The sequence below is a fragment of the Staurois parvus genome, unplaced genomic scaffold (genome assembly GCF_062004578.1).
Source record: "Staurois parvus isolate SC_StPar_1 unplaced genomic scaffold, SC_StPar_1.0 ptg000362l, whole genome shotgun sequence".
In the NCBI taxonomy this organism is placed as follows: domain Eukaryota; kingdom Metazoa; phylum Chordata; class Amphibia; order Anura; family Ranidae; genus Staurois; species Staurois parvus.
Window position 1 is genome coordinate 7739266 of NW_028318158.1, and position 18686 is coordinate 7757951.

The 18686-nt window shown below is 44.2% G+C and overlaps 1 protein-coding gene across 1 annotated transcript in view; it reads left to right on the plus strand.

The window, feature by feature from the left end:
- The window catches only part of DNAH14 (dynein axonemal heavy chain 14), a 338071-nt gene that overhangs the window by 123901 nt on the left and 195484 nt on the right, over window positions 1-18686 (plus strand). Inside the window, exons 25-32 of the mRNA XM_089684997.1 lie at window positions 2931-3035; window positions 4240-4358; window positions 4445-4519; window positions 5728-5815; window positions 8519-8769; window positions 9558-9789; window positions 9889-9942; window positions 10594-10739. Coding sequence (XP_089541123.1) covers window positions 2931-3035; window positions 4240-4358; window positions 4445-4519; window positions 5728-5815; window positions 8519-8769; window positions 9558-9789; window positions 9889-9942; window positions 10594-10739 — 1070 coding nt within the window. The remainder of the gene's footprint in view (window positions 1-2930; window positions 3036-4239; window positions 4359-4444; window positions 4520-5727; window positions 5816-8518; window positions 8770-9557; window positions 9790-9888; window positions 9943-10593; window positions 10740-18686) is intronic.

Below are 18686 nucleotides of genomic sequence, written 5' to 3' on the forward strand. Positions count from 1 at the left end.
TTTTTTTTGTAAGTGATCACATACCCTCCCTTAGCTGCATAGAGAGGTGAGGTGCATAAAACATAAACAGCAGTACACTGATCTCAGTGAATGGCTGTGTTTGTGTGGGGGGAGTGTTGTGTCAGCACAAATTTGATCATTGGAGGAAAGCAGACTGAGTTCCCAGCACAGCCAGAGAACTGACTACACTGTGCTATCATGCCTAGTGTGGTCAGTTTTTGAAAGGAGCACAGGGGAACTGATAGGAACACCAGGGATTTCAAAGGAAGCAATACAAAGAGAACAGGATACTTTTTCATGCAAGTACATAGTACAGCAGGCATATCAGCAATATGAAATATTTGGTTTACTTATTCTTTAATGTGATTTATACAGCAGTGTATGTGCCTTCTTCTTACAATGTATTTTATTGTTAGTGAACTTAATAACAATAAAATCTATTGGAACAATAACTTTAATTTCACTAAAAGTGACTTGACTTAAATGCATGTATTAGTGCTTTGCTAACAAAAACTTGTACTTTAATGTTCATGGCCGTATATACCCCACTGATAAGATATTAAGCCATCCCTTGTATTTTGCTTATCCTGTCTGGCGTATGCTGATTCTTTACTATATAAGAGGTCTGTAATTGTACTGGGGTTTGGTATGCTCAGAGCATGAGGCTTGCACAGCTTGCTTTGCCTGAATGATCACAGGATTCTAAATTTAATATCCTTGATCATTGTGAATATAAGTAATGGACCTTCAAGGGAAACTACAGCTTTTTTATATTTTTCTAAATATTTAAATGAATGTGCTTAGCTTAAAATGGTTATAAACCTAATACATGAAATATAAATGAAGCATATCCCTCTATGGTGTGTACTTGTCTCAATTAAGAGCACTAAGTGTCATTTCTGTCTGCTGCCCAATTTCTCTGCTATCTTCATGAGTTACTTATGACAAGTTTTTTTGACATCAAGAGAAAAAAAGTGACAGGGGAGGGACCTCTATTTGAGTGACAGCCTCTGTTCTGTTCCTGTGTGCTGTGTGGAGGGGTGTGTGTCTCTTTCCTCCAGTCAGCGCTCAGAGCTCTGCCCACTGAGCTCTGCAGTGTGTAACTTCAGCTCTCCGCTCCTTTTTTTAACTCTCAGACAAGCACTATAAATTGTGGACTTTGAGCAGGTGTAGAGAAGAAATAACTGCCGATAAACAGGTACAACATATGCAGGATGATTTGTTTCAACTCTGTGTATTACCTGAGGCCAGTCACTGCACTGAGTATACAGTTGTGCTCAAAAGTTTGCATACCTTGGTGGAAAGTGTAAAATTTTGGCATTTATTTTGAAAATATGAATGATCATGCCAAAAAACAGTCTTTTATTTAAGGCTAGTGATCATATGAAGCCATTTATTGTCACATAGTTGTATGACTCCTTTTTAAATCATAATGATAACAGAAATGGATCTGTAATGTTTTGCCTTGGTAAAGATACACAAGGTGGCACACACAGGTTAATTTCGCACATCTGTGGCTTTCTATATTGCTTTTAGTGTCTGTGTAGAAATAGTCAATGAGTTTTTTAGCTCCCACATGAATGCACTGAGCAGGCTAGATTATGAGCCATGGGGAGCAGAAAAGAACCACAAGTAACCTTAGGAGAAATGAACGCTTTTCTAGAAACATATGGAGTGGTTGTTTTAAGCAGCACATTACCACAAACCTTGAACAAAAATGAGCTGCATGGTCAAGTTGCCAAAGAAGGCATTACTGCAATAGTGCCACAAAAAAGCCCAGTTACAATATACCCGACAACACCTAGACATGCCTCACTAGGCTTTTTTGTGGCATTGGCGCAGTAAAGGCTTCTTTCTTGGTACTCAACCATGCTGCTGATTTTTGTTCAAGTATCGTATTGTGCTGCTTAAAACAACCACACTATCTTTTTCCAGAGCAGCTTCTATTTCTCCTGAGGATGTCTTAGTATCCCAAACAATTCTTCTGGCAGTTGTGGTTACAATGTTTCTTGATCTACCTGACTTTGGCTTGGCATCAAGAGATGCCCGAATTTGCCACTTTTTTTTAAGTGATTGAACAGTACCGACTGGCATATTCAGAGCTTTGAATATCTTTTTATATCCTTTTCCATATTCTATTTCCTTGTTATGCAGGTCTTTTGACAGTTCCTTTCTGCTCCCAATGGCTCAATATCTGGTCTGTTCCATGCATCCAAGTGAGAGCTAACAAACTTAGTGACTGTTTATACACAGACACTAACTGCAATTTAAAAAGCCACAGATGTGGGAAATTAACCTTTAATTGTCATTTTAGCCTGTGTGTGTCACCTTGTGTGTCTGTACCAAGGCAAAACATTACAGAGCCATTTCTGTTATTATGATCCAGGGAATGTAAACTTTTTACCAGTGCCATTTGAGTGATTTCTGTTATCAGTGGGGGGAATAGTGACCCATGGGCCAGATGAAAGCAAGAAAAGGGCCTCAGTTTTGAGATCACTGAATTAGAGGAATACAACAGGCTACAAAATAAATGCAAATCAATTCCACAACCCAAAATCACCAGTGAGGCTGGGTTGGGTTTAAACTTTTTAATGTAAACAGTTAAAAAAAGTCATCTTTCTTTTTCAATATGTTGCTGAGCTGCATAAAATTTCCTTCTGTGTGGCAGAACAAATGGTTCATTACTTCTGCTTGTGCCACTACATTACACTGAATCATTCTAATCAACACAACATAATTCTCATTATTAATTGCAACAGTTCTGTCTTTTTAAAGGGGTTTAGCTGGCAACGCAGAGGTGCAGACGGTCCTGTATTGGGTTGCATTTAGCTGTAGCATGGATGCAGTGGGTGTCCACCATTTCCCTTGCCCTTGATGTTTCTCATTAAGTTCATTTGATTGTCTGTAACCTCCAAACTTTTGTTTTTCAGGACTTTCTGGAAATCAAACGAAGAGTTTTTCCACGATTCTACTTTCTTAGCAATGACGAGCTCTTGACCATCTTGGCAGAAAGCAGGAATCCCAATGTTGTCCAGGTAATTCCTACAACACATCCTGGTTGTCCAGGTTTTTCCTGCAACACATAAAATGGAAAGTCCTTACATTTTAAACTAAGGCCGTGTTTCTATAACCAGCAGTATTTAACAAAAGGATGGTCATTGATTTAGCCTAAAGATGAACTCCAGGTACAAAAAACTTTAGTTTAAATATATTCCTCAATAGCCACCAAATACCTTTGCAAACCCAGGTATCACCTTATGAAAGTAGTGGTGACATTATCACTGGGCTACATGTAGCCTTATGCAGATAGCAGACCCAGCAGGTCCATCCACTACAGGCTGCCTGTGGAAAACTACATGAGAGGGCGAAGACAAGATCAGTCACCCTGCACAAGGCCAGAGAGCAGTAGTGATCGGTCTTTATTACAGGAAGCTTCTGCAGAGAGGTAAAGTTTCACACTGGATTGCTGCACAGATCTGGAAGAAATATACAAAGCACAATAAGCTTCAAGTAGGAAAAACATGACTCTTGTATTTAGACAATATTTGCTTATCTTGGAGTTCAGCTTTAAAGAAACTATTCACTTCTGATGTAAGCCTCAGCGTGTCTGTTGGACCTTACACTTAATATCTTCATACCATGTTGTACTATTCTTATAAAAGCTATTTGTACAATGTGTCTTTTCGAGCTATTGTAATATAACATTGGTTGTCTACTTTCTCTTTTTCAGTACTGTGTTTAAAAATATTGAAAAACAATAAAACAAGAAATTATTCACATTTGAGCTTTAAGGGTATCTACAGCAATTTTTTTGTTTTGGATAGTAGGGCATAGTTAAAACCATAACCTCTTTATGCTGTCTGTGTCCCTTTGGTAAGATTTCCTCTTTACTTTCTGTCCCACAGACACAGCAGGAAGCGTGTCTTCCAGACGTGAGGGGACTAGTCCCCTCTTAAACAGTTGTCACCAGATCAAGTGCCCTCATTGAAAGATCTCCTGTTCCAGTAACAACTGTAAAATGTTGGATTTCTTGTCTTGTAAAATCTTTGATCCTGGACAGAAAGGGGGGGCATATTAGTCTAATGGATTTCAAGAAAGCATTACAAACTTACAGGGGTTCTAATCTTTTGCCACTCTGTCCAAAAAAAAAAAAATCTTGGCTGGACTTACATTTTTGAATTGCAGGTATGAAGGATAAATTTTCCATTTTCACTGTGCAACTTTGCTTCTGCCATGTAGCCTCACCTAGTGAAGTGTTTTGAGAGCATCCGACACCTGGACATTAAATACCCCATAAAAAGCCCCCCTGAGGTGGAGATGATTATATCTGCGGAAGGAGAGAAAATCTGCATGCCTAAGTACACGTGTTTTCATTAGTCTTTGTCATTACTAAGAACAAAGTGTAACAGACACAGCTTTAATAATGTTTTTTTGCTTTGTGTAGGAATGTTCGAGTCAGGGGCCCAGTGGAGCAATGGTTGGGGAACCTGGAGACTAGCATGTTTGATGTGGTAAAAAAGTAAGTGTTGACCTAGTTGTTGGGAGTGTGATTACCAGGCATATTTCATAAAGTCCTAACATAAGTTTGTTTTTTCAGGAAGCCCTGTCCAGAATATTAGATTTTTTTTACTTTTTCCTCTAATGTTCTTATATTTTTTGTTTAGGCTAGCTTCACACCTATTATTTGCAGTAACAATAGGATTTATGTGCATTGCATTGCACTCATTTAGAATGGCACCCTAATTATTATTACTATTATACAGGATTTATATAGTGCCCACAGTTTGAGCAGCGCTTTATAATACATACAGTATGTACTCACAGAACAGGTGCGAACAATGCGCAAGATGCAGTTTTTTAGGTACGATGCTAAGTGAGTTTTTTTTAAAGTGGTGCACATCAAAGCACAAATATGCATGCATTAATGCACTTACAAATGCCCATAGGTCCTTGTAGTGATCCTGTCTCCTAACTAAAGGTGTCCATGAAAGATGTGCCTTTAAGTTAGCATAAAAACAATACTGATCTCTACTGCCACCCGTATCGCTGAACACTGATCTGTTGAATAGAAATAGCCTGCTGAAGTAGTGACGTGGATGGAACCATTAAGCACTGTGGGGTACCAGGAGATCAACAGCCAGGGTTTTGGTTTCTGGGGAAGACTTCAGCCAGCCATTTCTCTTAAGTGGAGCAGAGTTTAGTGGTATTATTCTATAAAAAATGACAATGAAAAAAAAAAAACCACAAGAAAATCTGTTGTTAAGTTGTTGTAATGGCAGACATCAACTTTGATGAGTCTTGAATTCACAGGACGTTGTTGGATCGTTTCATAACAAGCAGTATCACTATGGCTATGTTGGTGGATTGATTTTCTTGAGTCTTCACATTTGAATTTCTTATTTTGTGGGCTGCATTTTCACTCTGGATATGTAATGTTTGTAATTACATTGGATGACAATTTTGCTTTTGTTTAACTATTTCAGTGGCTCTACACTGTTTGTTTTTCACATATTGATTCATACTGATAACTGTTAGTGAGAGCTACCTCCCTCATATTTTCTCACACAATGCAGACATAATTTTTGAATTTGTTTAAAAAAAAAAAAAAGAATCTCATTCTGAGAACTGGTTCATCATACAAAATCAGCAGTGATACGTTACATTTGTTCCAAAAATTCACCGTGTGCTTGCTTTATTACTAATAATAAAAGTCCTGTTTTTTTACAGACTGGTCAGGGCTGGCGTTCAGGATTGGGGCAGGTCCGTCTTTAAGGAGTGGATGCTCAGCCACCCAGGGCAAGTTGTTCTTGTTGTGGTAAGTGTTCTATTGCCCTTATCTTAATTTTTATTCCAAAAAATAGGATTCAAATAATAAACAGTAAGGGTTTCCTTTTCCAAGTCACTGAATTGCATTGCCCATTGAGTTTGTGTGTAAAGCCATAGGAGTATTACTGAGCATATGCAGAACCTTTGTTAGAGTAACGTTCATCAAATAAACCGCAGGTAATTTGTTCTGGGTTGAAGTTCCCAATTGTTTAATAAGAAAACCAACAGCCCTATATGATGGAGAAAACTAAAATAAATTACAACACATAAAAGAATGGAAATCAAAGCCTAAAGCTTTACAAATTATGTCTACTTCGGATACCTTCATGCTGGGGGCAGACCGTAGGACCAAAAAGGGCTGTTTGTATAAATGCATTTATACTGTATGTCTAAGAGGGTGAGGGCAAATAAAATGTGAAAGAGGCTCCAACCCTTCAGCCCTCTGTTATAAAATGTGTTTATGAACTTTTACTTTTATATTTATGAGCTTCATATTATTTTTGCTATAGGCCTTGTTGACCCCTATCCAAACATAAAGCTCTATTTTGGTCTTGTCACTCAAGACTACAGTGTGCCAGAAGCTGTGAGGTGTGTCAAGGTGTTTTCGGGCATATTGTAACCAGGCTTTTTTTGTGACTTTGCCGCAGTAAAGACATCTTTCTGCCAACTTGCACATGTAGCAAATTTTTGCTCAGATATCGTCGTGTTGTGCTCCTTGAAACAACAACACCGTCTTTTTCCAGAGCAGCCTGCATTTCTCCTGAGGTTACCTGTGGGTTTTTCTTTGTATCCTGAACAATTCTTCTGGCAGTTGGGGCTGCAATCCTTCTTGGTCTACCTGACCTTGGATTGGTATCCCTGAATTTTTCACTAATAAGTGATTGAACAGTACTGACTGGCGCATTCAAAGCTTTGGATATCTTTTGATATAATTTTCCATTTGTATAAAGTTCCATTACCTTGTTACACAGGTCTTTTGACAATTTTTTCTGCTCCCCATGGCTCAGTATCTAGGCCGTTCAGTGCATCCTTGTGAGAGCGAACAAACTCATTGACTATTTATACACAGAAACTAATTGCAATTTAGAAAGCCACAGACGTGGGAAATTAACCTTTAATTGCCATTTTAACCTGTGTGTGTCACCTTGTGCATCTGTACCAAGGCCAGGGTATGACATTCCAGGGTATGTACACAGGGCCATTTGGATTTCTGTTATCATTATGAATTAAAAGGGAGCCAAATAACGATGTGATAATAAATGGCTTCATAAGGTCCTTAAATAACAGACAGGTTTTTTTTTTTGGTATGATCAGTCATATTTTCAATATCAATGCCTAAATATCACAATTTCTGCCAGGTTATGCAACCTTTTGAGCACAACTGTAGTCTTTGATTTTTATATTCATTATTTCTTACATATTTAATTTTATTTACATAACCTTTTATTTGTATATTTATGACCTTTATATTTGTACTTGTTTTGTAGTCCAGATTGGGGGGGGGGGGTGTTTTGGCCTCGAAACATGTTGGATTTTTTTCTGCTGTGAATCAGTTTTACCATTAAATACCTTGGAAATTTGTTTGGCGCTTGTGTTGTAGCATTAGACCCTTAACAGAGATTCATATACTTTGCTATTCTATCCAAAACTGTTTAGCAAAGCTTCTAGCACTCAAAAAAATAACTGAATTCTACCCAAAATATTCAGCAATATAGAAACCTAATACAACTAATCAAATTCTCTATTGTTGGAACCAGACAAATGAAAAATTAACTCTGATTGATTGGTATTGGTATAAATACTGGGTTCTTAGACCTTCTGGTTGGTAAATGGTCTGAAAGTGTTAACGTATGTAAATCCAATATCTGTTTTTCAGTATGTTTGGCTTTATGCTTTAAGCTTGCCATAGATGTACCTTTTTGTATCAGCCAGCCAGCCGATTAAAAAAAAAAGAGAAAATTAAAAAGGAATGGATTCCCCCATTAACACATTCGAGGTGGACTAAGGAAATCTTCCATGCTGCACTGTTCTGTTTTGACCGTGTGACTCCTCCGCTGTTGCAACTGCAGTGCTGATCGATTGAAAAATTTCCATCATTCTGATTCGAGAGAAGTTGATATTCTGAGCGGGAATGGCTATAGCTTGATTGAAATTCAACTTGTCCCCATCCTGAACTGGCCAAATTGTGATCTGTCTATCTGCAGCCATCTATACTGCATACAGGTTTCTCATGCAAATTGCTTTTTGTGAATCTTTTATCTGGAGATAATGTAGTAACAGCATTTCCTATTTCTGTATGATAACACTAAGCCACTGACTCACAATTGGCAGCAGAGTTGTCAACTTTCCATGTGGGATTCTCCAGTTAGCTGTTGGGCTTCGTATCAGGTCTATAAGATAGGTGGCCTAACTGAAGGCACTCACACAGCAGGCTGACAATTCTGCTGTTAATTGCAAGACCATGGATTATCGATGTCAGCCTGCAACAAGAAGTGCTATTTTCGACAGAATTTCCAGGTAAGAAACTCTGCAACAGCTTTACTAAAATGATTCCTTTAAATAAACTGTATACAATGCAACATGATATGACATACTGGAAAGTAGCTTGAGGGTTTGCATAAATTTTAATGGTTAGCGACGCATATAGTATTTTAGTTAAGGCTGCATTGTTTTTTTGTTTTCTTTATTTTAGAGCCAGATAATGTTCAGTAAGGATTGTATGAAAAGTTTCTCTGCCCCTGAGCCAGAGAAGGAGCTAAAGATCGTCCTGTCTAATCTAATAAATCAGCTTGGTGAACTGGCTGAAATGGCTCTGGATATTCCCCTTCCTCACCAGAAAACAACTCTGGAAGCCCTTTTGACTATCTATGTGCATTGTAGAGATGTACTGACTCAACTGATAAAGAACAAAGTGTTCATTCCGGAAGATTTTGAATGGACAAGGTATGTTTAACTAGGCCTTGTTTGGGCATCAGAGTGGATAAGTGGTTAGGGTTTGTGTTCAGAATTTTCTGGGGGCGATTTGCTAAAGACAAGTAGGCTGTTCACTTTGCAAGGGAAATTGCACTTTGGAAAGGAAAATGCAGTGCAGAGCTTAGTGAATAAGGTAAAATTCTTCTGACTTCCAACATCCAGTCATGTGCAAGAAAAAATGTTCTTTTTAATTTTCCTTGCATATGATTGGGTATTCTTTGAAAAGTGAAAATTGCACTACATTTACTAAGCTCTGGGGTAAATTCCTTTGCAAGGTGTAACCTCCCTTGCAAAGATAACAGTCTATTTACCTTTACTAACTCAACCCTTCTGTGTGGAGCTTTCATGTTCTCATTGTGTATGCATCAGATTCCTTCCACAATTCAAAAACAGGTAGTTAATTTTTTTCCCAAACTGTCTTTAGTATATAATTGTCATTACATTGTAAGCTGGGGGATTGATGTGAATGGTTCAATACTCCCTATAAAATGCTGTGGTAAAATATTCATTGCTTAATAAATGATTCATATAAATCATGTTGTTTCTATATGGCTGTGTAATCAAGGTTTAGCAACCCTTGTGGTCAAGGATAGTGTGCCAATAGACGGGGTGATTATTGATTTTTATAATATGCAGAGCAGGGGACAGTGAGCACATTTACCATAGATGGGAGCTTGCTGTAGAAACATTAAAACCCAGTTAGGGTTTCCACAATTTTTAACTACATATCACTAGCTATTACCTCGGTTTTATTTCAGGCAGCTACGATATGAATGGAATGACCAGAATAACTCATGCTATGTAGTACAAGGCAGTGCCTCCTTTATCTACGGCTATGAGTATTTGGGCTGCTCTTCACGCCTTGTTATAACACCTCTCACTGACCGCTGTTGGCTGACCCTGACTGGAGCTCTGGACTTGCATCTTGGAGGGTCCCCAGCAGGGCCAGCTGGGACTGGAAAAACAGAAACCGTCAAGGATCTGGCCAAAGTAGGTCACCATATGAAACAGGAAACATTTCTTTATAAGTCTTTCTGCTGTAAGTAAATATTTGTTATTCATATCATTTTTTTTTTTTTTTTTTAACAGGCTTTAGGCAAACAGTGTGTGGTGTTTAATTGCTCAGAAGGCCTGGACTACAAGGTACGTTTATTAAATGACTTTTATGGTTTACCCTTCCACCTTGAAGTCTGACAGTTAAAATAACAATAGTAATAATTTCAGCAGCTTCAGGCTTATTCAGCATAAATGAGTACCCTTAATAATTAGACTTTAAATAAACTTAAAGAGTAAGTTTACTTTTAGAAAAGATGATCTGATACTGTACAGTCTCAGAACCTGTAACCATAATAGTACTCACAGTGGCAAATAGGCATTGGTCAGTGCTGCCACGTAACCAAGCAATAATGATCAGCATGGCTGTACTCTCCAGTGAGCAAAATGATGCTTACAGGCTCTGGGGGTGCTAGTGCAGTGCACAATGTATGGATCGTCTTCTCTAAAAGTAAACTTACCCTAGTTTCCCTTTAAGAATATCAGATGAAGGAAAGTATGAGGGTTGGGCTGGCCAAGGCCACAATTTGGTTAGTTTTGGTACTTTTGCAATTTTTGATAAAAATATCTTCAAATGTCTGATATTGGGGAGTTCATGTAGATGTAATGCTGTTTGAAATTGGTTTTAGGTTCATTTAAATTTCTGGATTTTAAAAGTTAGTTCCAAAGCCTTCTTTTTTTGTAATATATACATGTCTAACAAAGCTAGATGGCTAGTAATCACTTATACTCTGTTTATAGATGATGGGAAAATTCTTCTCAGGGATTGCTCAGTCTGGATCCTGGTGCTGTTTTGATGAGTTTAACCGTATCGATGTGGAAGTTCTGTCCGTAATTGCTTCTCAAGTTCATGCCATCAAAATGGCAAAGGACAGTCAAGCAATAAGGTGAGAAATCGATTTGTAGGACTCTGAGGCAAACCTAAATTAAGGGGGTTGTAAAAAATGTATACACATGGTTAACTGAGGAGTGCTGACAGAAACAAAAATCATTTGTCAGGCCTGTGATGGAGAGTGTTAACTTGTTCTTATCAAGATCTACACACAGAATGAACAATCTGCATGTAGTCTAGTATGCCAATGGTGCCCCCCTGTACATTGCACTAGATGCACCCGGGGAACATGCCGTCTATGTCCCCCGCCCCCTTGTCCTGGCCCTGACTGGTTGACAGCAGGATTGCACAACACTGAGTATAGACATTAGCCCAAATGGAGGGAGACTTTTCTAATTCCAGTCTATTTAGCTACAGCGGTTGAACTTGTGTTCCATTTTAAAGAGTAACTCCACTTATGTTCAGAAAAAGAACTTCCTACTTGGGTGATCTACTGTATGTTCATCGCAAGGATTTTAACAAACATTTTTGCAGATTCCTTTTGTTATTCTGAAGAAAGAGCTATTTGTTTCTCTGTGTTCATGTGCAAAGTGAATCTGTATGGGAGTGAGTTCATAATTATAAATCAACTGCTGCAGCTGCAGGACTTGTAATGAGGAAAACTGTAAGGTCTTCATCCCTTTAGATGTAATTTCCTATTGGGAGTATCTCACCAAAAATGACATTTTTGCTGCAGGGGATGCCAGAAATATGATTTGTATCTTAGTGCAGACTTCTGGGAAAATCAGTGAGTCAATCACACAAGCAGAAAATGTTTCTGGGGTTGGCGTTCTGTACACATTCTGTGTACAGAACACCTCCAGGTAGACATATTTCATTGTATTTTACAGAAAATGACAGTGCTGCAGATTGAAAAGGAAGGGTAATTTTTAATAGCATTCAATTACATAATGACTTGTGTCGCAATTGTATACGCTATATTATTTTTTTTTATTTGTTATTTTTTTCTCACAAATGGAGTTACCCTTTAAACTTAAGAAATAAAACTCCTGTGTTACCTGTGTTTTATATTGCCAATGTTAGGCAGAAAACCTTGTCTGTGCCCTTCCCTAATCAAAGCACAGCTAAACTTTCCTATACTTTATAGCTAAGGAAGCTGTCATCTTAGCCTTTTTTTGATCTGCAGTTGCCATGGTGCTGCACATGTGATCTGCTATGACACCAACCATTTAATGGTATGACAGTTTATTTGAGAGCACATGCAACTGTGATAGATATCTTTCACAGCATGCCTCGATTATTTAGATTTATCTATTTTTTTGGTAAGCAGATAAATCGATTATTTATTTAGATTATTAATATTATTATTATACAGTATTTATAAAGCGCCAATAGTTCGCTCAGCGCTGTACATTACAAAGGGGGACAGAACATGTGACAGAACAATACCAATACAATGCAAAACATGAGGGGATTGAGGGCCCTGCTCTTTCGAGCTTACAATCTAGGAGGGAGGGGATGATGGTACAGGAGGAGATAGCTGTGGAGGATGGAGTGGTAGGAAGAGTGGAGGAGGTCAGTCAAGTTAGCAGGGGGTAGAGTAGGCTTCCCTGAAGAGATGGGTTTTCAGGGTGCGCCTAAAGGAGAGGAGAGTAGGTGATAATCTGATGGGTTGGGGCAGGGAGTTCCAGAGGATGGGTGACACCCTGGAGAAGTCCTGGAGGCGGGCATGGGAGGAGGAGACCAGGGAACTAGAGAGAAGGAGGTCTTGTGAGGAGCGGAGTGTGCGTGCTGGGCGGTACTTGGATATTAGGTCAGTGATGTAGTTTGGGGCAGTATGGTGGACAGCTTTGTACGTCAATGTTAGGATTTTGAATTTGATCCGTTGCGCAATTGGAAGCCAGTGGAGGTGTTATGATCCGCCAGGTGGTGCCTCAGGCTGCCAACTGACAGACCTACTCAGAGCGTGGGGTCTAAGCCCGGGCTGTGCTTTCACCAGAGCCCCTGATGGTGGGGATGGACTTGAAACAGTCCCGGGCCAGGTCACGACCTCCGAGCAGGCCCGCCAGTGGCTGAGGAGACCCTTGGGGACAGGTACCGGGAGAGCCAGATATGAAGAGGATGGCGGCCCCAGCAGGGTAGTAACGGATCGTGGGCCCGTGAGGGTAAGCGGGGTACAGAATCGGTAGGCGAGAGTAGTCGGGTCACACGCAGGGTCAGCAGGGAAGTCAATCCGTAGAATGGTCAGGGTAATCCGGGTCAAACGCAGGAGCAGGCAGAATAGTCAGGACAATCCGGGTCAAACGCAGGAGCAGGCAGAGTAGTCAGGACAATCCGGGTCAAACGCAGGAGCAGGCAGAATAGTCAGGGTCAATCAGGGTCACAAGATAGGTGCAGGAACTCAGGATCACAGAAGACCTTGCGGCAATCTGTGACAGTGCAGGGCATCTTTAAATAGTGCGCCCTGCACTGTCATTGGCCGGCTAGGACGCGCCCCCGGCTGTCATTGGACGCCTGAGGCGCGCCCGCGGCTCCTACTGCGCATGCGCGGCGTCCTGTCAGCCGCGGCTCACCGGGACCTAGTGCCCGTGTCCCGGCGCGATCCGCCGCCACTGCGCATGCGCGAGGGACGGAGCCGCGATCGCGGACCCTGGAGCCGTGGTCCCTGACATTGCCCCCCCCAATGGGCACCCTCCGGGAGCCCCACTGATCTCTCCACCGCGGGTGAGCACGAAAAAACTCCCGGATGAGCCTGGGCGCGTGGACGTTCTGGGCGGGTTCCCATGAGTTCTCCTCAGGACCATACCCCTTCCACTTTATCAGGAACTGTGTCTGGCCCCCCCTCCTTCGGCAACTGAGGATAGTCTCCACTTCAAATTCCTCCTGGTCACCTATAGTGACTGCCTCGGGAGGTCTGGATTCACGGTCCGGGAAGGGATCCGGTCTGGATGGCTTCAGGAGAGATACATGGAAGACCGGATGTATCTTGAAGGTCTGCGGAAGCTCGAGCTCGTAGGCCACCTCGTTAACCACTCGCTTTACCGGAAAGGGGCCGATGAACTTGGGTCCCAGCTTCCTTGAAGGACATAGCATCTTCAAGTTGGTTGTTGCTAGCCAAACCTGATCCCCCGGTTGAAGCAGTAATTCTCCTCTTCTCTTTCTGTCGAATGCCCTCTTACTGTCCTCTTGGGCTTTAGCGATGGCTTCCTGAATTGTCTTGTTATTGACAGAAAAGAAGTTCAAGATGTCTTGAGATGCTGGTACCGGATTCTCAGGCATCAGATCAGGGAGGAATGTGGGATGATACCCATAATTGGAAAAGAACGGGGATTGACCCGTGGCTGAGTGACTCGAGCTGTTGTACGCGAATTCCGCGGAAGGCAGCAACGACAGCCAGTCGTCCTGAAGGTAGGATGTGTAGCACCGTAAGTACTGTTCCAGCGTCTGGTTTGTTCTCTCAGTTTGGCCGTTGGTCTGTGGATGGTAGGCGGATGAAAGCGACAGCTTGATTCCCAGCGATTTACATAAGGCGTTCCAGAACCTGGAGGTGAATTGGACCCCCCGATCTGATACTATATCTTCGGGAACACCATGAAGCCTAACCACTTCCTTGATGAAGATCCGTGCCGTTTCCGGTGCTGATGGGGTCTTCTCCAGGGGCACGAAATGTGCCATCTTTGAGAAGCGGTCAACGATCACCATTATTGCAGTGTAGCCCTGGGATGGTGGAAGTTCGACCACGAAATCCATGGCTATCATTTGCCAAGCCCGCTTGGGTATGGGTAATGGACGTAACAATCCCCATGCCCTGCTCCTGGAGGGCTTGTTCCTTTGACAGGTGGAACACGTTCGGACGTACTGCTCACAATCCTTGATCATGTCTGGCCACCAGAACGAGCGCCGTAGCAGATCCAGCGTCTTCGTTACCCCGAAGTGGCCCGCCATAGGATGGTTGTGGCAGTGCCCTAGGACCAGGGTTCGCACTTCTTCTGGGACCATGATCCGGTCTTCCTTCCAAATTAGCCCACCGTGGCTCTGGAGGGGTGATTCAGACGGAACTGGTAGTCCTACAGAAGCATCAAGAAGTCGGGAGCGAAGTTCCGTTTGTAGAGCGAGGAAACTCCCAGAAGGTAAGATGGTGTCAGGTAGCACAGCGTCGTCGGGGTCCTCAAACATGCGGGACAGAGCGTCTGGTTTAGTGTTCTTAGTACCGGGTCGGTACGTTATATGGAATGAGAATCGAGAGAAGAAAAGCGCCCATCTCGCTTGGCGAGGTCTCAGTCGTTTTGCCGTTCTCAAATATTCAAGGTTTTTGTGATCTGTGACTATTAGGATTGGGTGTGTGGCTCCTTCCAGTAAATACCTCCATTCTTCAAGAGCAGTTTTAATGGCCAGGAGCTCCCGATCTCCAATGTCGTAGTTGCGTTCCGCTGGAGTCAACTTCCTGGAGAAGAACGCCACAGGGTGCAGAAGTTCCTTGGTACCACTCCTTTGGGACAAAACCGCCCCTACAGCATTTTCGGAGGCGTCCACTTCCAACACATATGGGAGAGAAGCATCTGGATGGCAGAGAATGGGAGCAGAGGTGAACAATTCTTTGAGCTTTTCGAAGGCTGTCTGCGCTTCGGGAGTCCACTTAAAGCGGACCCCTTGTTTCGTCAGTTGCGTGATCGGGGAGACCAGACCGGAGAAGTTCCTAATAAACTTCCTGTAAAAGTTGGAAAACCCGATGAAACGCTGTACCCCCTTTTTATCGGCGGGTATTGGCCAATCTAAGATCGCCGTGACTTTCTGGGGATCCATCGCGACCCCCGCGGAAGAGAGAACCAGTCCCAAGAATGTGGTTTCGTGCTGTTCGAAACAGCACTTTTCTGCCTTTGCGTATAGCCCGTGTTGACGCAACCGTTCTAATACCCGTATCACATGACCCCGATGAACCTCCAGTGAAGGGGAAAAAATTAAGATGTCATCCAAATAAACCACCACAAAAATATCAAGAAGGTCACGAAAAACATCATTGATAAAGTGCTGAAAGGTCGCCGGTGCATTACAGAGCCCGAACGGCATCACCAAGTACTCGTAGTGACCGAATCTCGTACGGAACGCCGTCTTCCACTCATCCCCCTCCCTGATACGGACAAGGTTATAGGCCCCCCGCAGGTCTAATTTAGTGAATATCGTTGCTGATCTCAATCTCTGGAGGAGCTCGGGGACTAGGGGTAAAGGATAACGATTCTTTACCTTTATTTTGTTCAGGTCACGGTAGTCTATGCAGGGCCGTAACGATTTGTCCTTCTTCTCTACGAAGAATAACCCGGCCCCGGCTGGGGATGTGGATGGACGAATAAATCCCTTCCGAAGGTTCTCATCAATGTATTCCCTCAGTACTCCTGATTCTGCTTCGGACAAGGGAAAGATACGGCCGAAAGAGATTTCAGATCCGGGTAGGAGGTCTATGGGGCAGTCGTAGGAACGGTGCGGAGGGAGAACGTCAGCTCCTCGCTTACTAAAGACGTCTAAGAAGTCATGGTAGGCCGGGGGAATAACCTGGGAAAGATCGGTGTCACCATCCAAGCACAGGAGGAACCGGGGAACCACGGATCCTGTGACGTGGCAGTGACTTAAACAATAGGGTGAGCAAAATTGAACTGTTCCCTTTTCCCAGTCAATCTGGGGGTTATGTGCCCTCAGCCAAGGGAGGCCCAGAATGACTGGAAAAAGGGGGGATGCGATGGCATCCAAACGGAGGAACTCCTGGTGATGGTCTGCCATTGTGGTGAAAATGGGTGGTGTCTCTTGGTCCACCACCCCTGATTTTATACGAGACCCATCTGCCAAGAAGATGTTGAACCCCCTTTCTTTGGTCTGGAGAGGGATTTTTTGCCGGTGGGCAAAAGTCAGATCGATGAAGCAACTACAGGCTCCTGAGTCAACGATTGCGGTCACCGACAATGTTCCTCCGGGGAGCTGTAAAGACACAGGAATGGCCAGGTAACTCGACTGATCATCCCTTCCTGCGGGTAGAGAAAAAGAAACGGGCGTGGACTTACTCATTTTAGCAGGACAGGAGCGCACCTGATGACCAGCTTCCCCGCAGTACAGACATAGGTTCTGTGATAGTCTCCTTTGACGTTCCTCGACCGATAAGTGAGAACGGGCCAATCCCAGCTGCATGGGTTCCGGGTTCTCCCCTGTTTCCGTGCTTCGCGGATGGTTCCCTGGGGTTGGAGCTGTATCTCTGGAAGGAATCCATGCCACCCTTTGACCCTGACTGCTCCTTTCCAGCCGACGTTCCCTTAGTCTACGGTCAATTTGAATGGCCAACTCAATCAGTTTTTCCAGGGAGTCAGGTAGGCCTACTCGCGCTAGTTCGTCCTTGAGAGGCTCAGACAGCCCGATGCGGAACTGGTGACATAAGGCCGCATCGTTCCATCTGGTGTCGCCCATGCAACGCCTAAAATCGGACGCGTATTCTTCGGCTGTCCGGCGGCCCTGCCGCAGGGAGTATAGAGTCGCTTCAGCGGAAGCAGCTCGCTGAGGGTCGTCATACAAGACGGCCATGGCCCGAAAGAATTCGGTCACGGAGTCAAGATGGGGGTCGTGCTTCTCCATCAGACGGTGAGCCCAATCCTGGGGCTCATCCTGAAGGAGGGAGACTATAAACCCCACCTTGACGGTCTCAGTGGTGAACGTGCAGGGTTGTAAGTCAAAGTATAGGGTGCAGGCGTTCCGGAAGGCTCGGAAGCGGCTCCGATCACCACGGAATCGTTCCGGCAGAGGAACGCGGGGTTCAGGAGCTAGGGATGTGGCAACCGCTCCGGATACCGGGTTAGCGGGAGGTCCTGCAGGTGGAGGACTCTGAGCAGGGGGAGTCAGGGGGGCTATTGACTCCATGCGGTCCTCCAGTCGGGCGCAGCAACTGTGGAAGTTCTGAAAAGCCTGGGTCAAGGTGGCCAGGTGCTGACAAATATCCTCTAGGGACGCCGGTCCACTTCCTGGCTCTGTCATGGCCGCAAGGTACTGTTATGATCCGCCAGGTGGTGCCTCAGGCTGCCAACTGACAGACCTACTCAGAGCGTGGGGTCTAAGCCCGGGCTGTGCTTTCACCAGAGCCCCTGATGGTGGGGATGGACTTGAAACAGTCCCGGGCCAGGTCACGACCTCCGAGCAGGCCCGCCAGTGGCTGAGGAGACCCTTGGGGACAGGTACCGGGAGAGCCAGATATGAAGAGGATGGCGGCCCCAGCAGGGTAGTAACGGATCGTGGGCCCGTGAGGGTAAGCGGGGTACAGAATCGGTAGGCGAGAGTAGTCGGGTCACACGCAGGGTCAGCAGGGAAGTCAATCCGTAGAATGGTCAGGGTAATCCGGGTCAAACGCAGGAGCAGGCAGAATAGTCAGGACAATCCGGGTCAAACGCAGGAGCAGGCAGAGTAGTCAGGACAATCCGGGTCAAACGCAGGAGCAGGCAGAATAGTCAGGGTCAATCAGGGTCACAAGATAGGTGCAGGAACTCAGGATCACAGAAGACCTTGCGGCAATCTGTGACAGTGCAGGGCATCTTTAAATAGTGCGCCCTGCACTGTCATTGGCCGGCTAGGACGCGCCCCCGGCTGTCATTGGACGCCTGAGGCGCGCCCGCGGCTCCTACTGCGCATGCGCGGCGTCCTGTCAGCCGCGGCTCGCCGGGACCTAGTGCCCGTGTCCCGGCGCGATCCGCCGCCACTGCGCATGCGCGAGGGACGGAGCCGCGATCGCGGACCCTGGAGCCGTGGTCCCTGACAGGAGGGATTGGCAGAGGGGGGTGGCAGAAACGGAGCTGTTGGAAAGGTGAATGAGTCTTGCAGCCGTATTCAGGATCGACTGAAGCGGGGATAGCCAGCAGCGAGGCAGGCCAGTGAGGAGGGAGTTGCAGTAGTCGAGTCGTGATATGATGAGGGAGTGGATGAGCTGTTTAGTGGTTTCTGGGGTTAGGAACACGCGTATTTTGGCGATGTTGCGGAG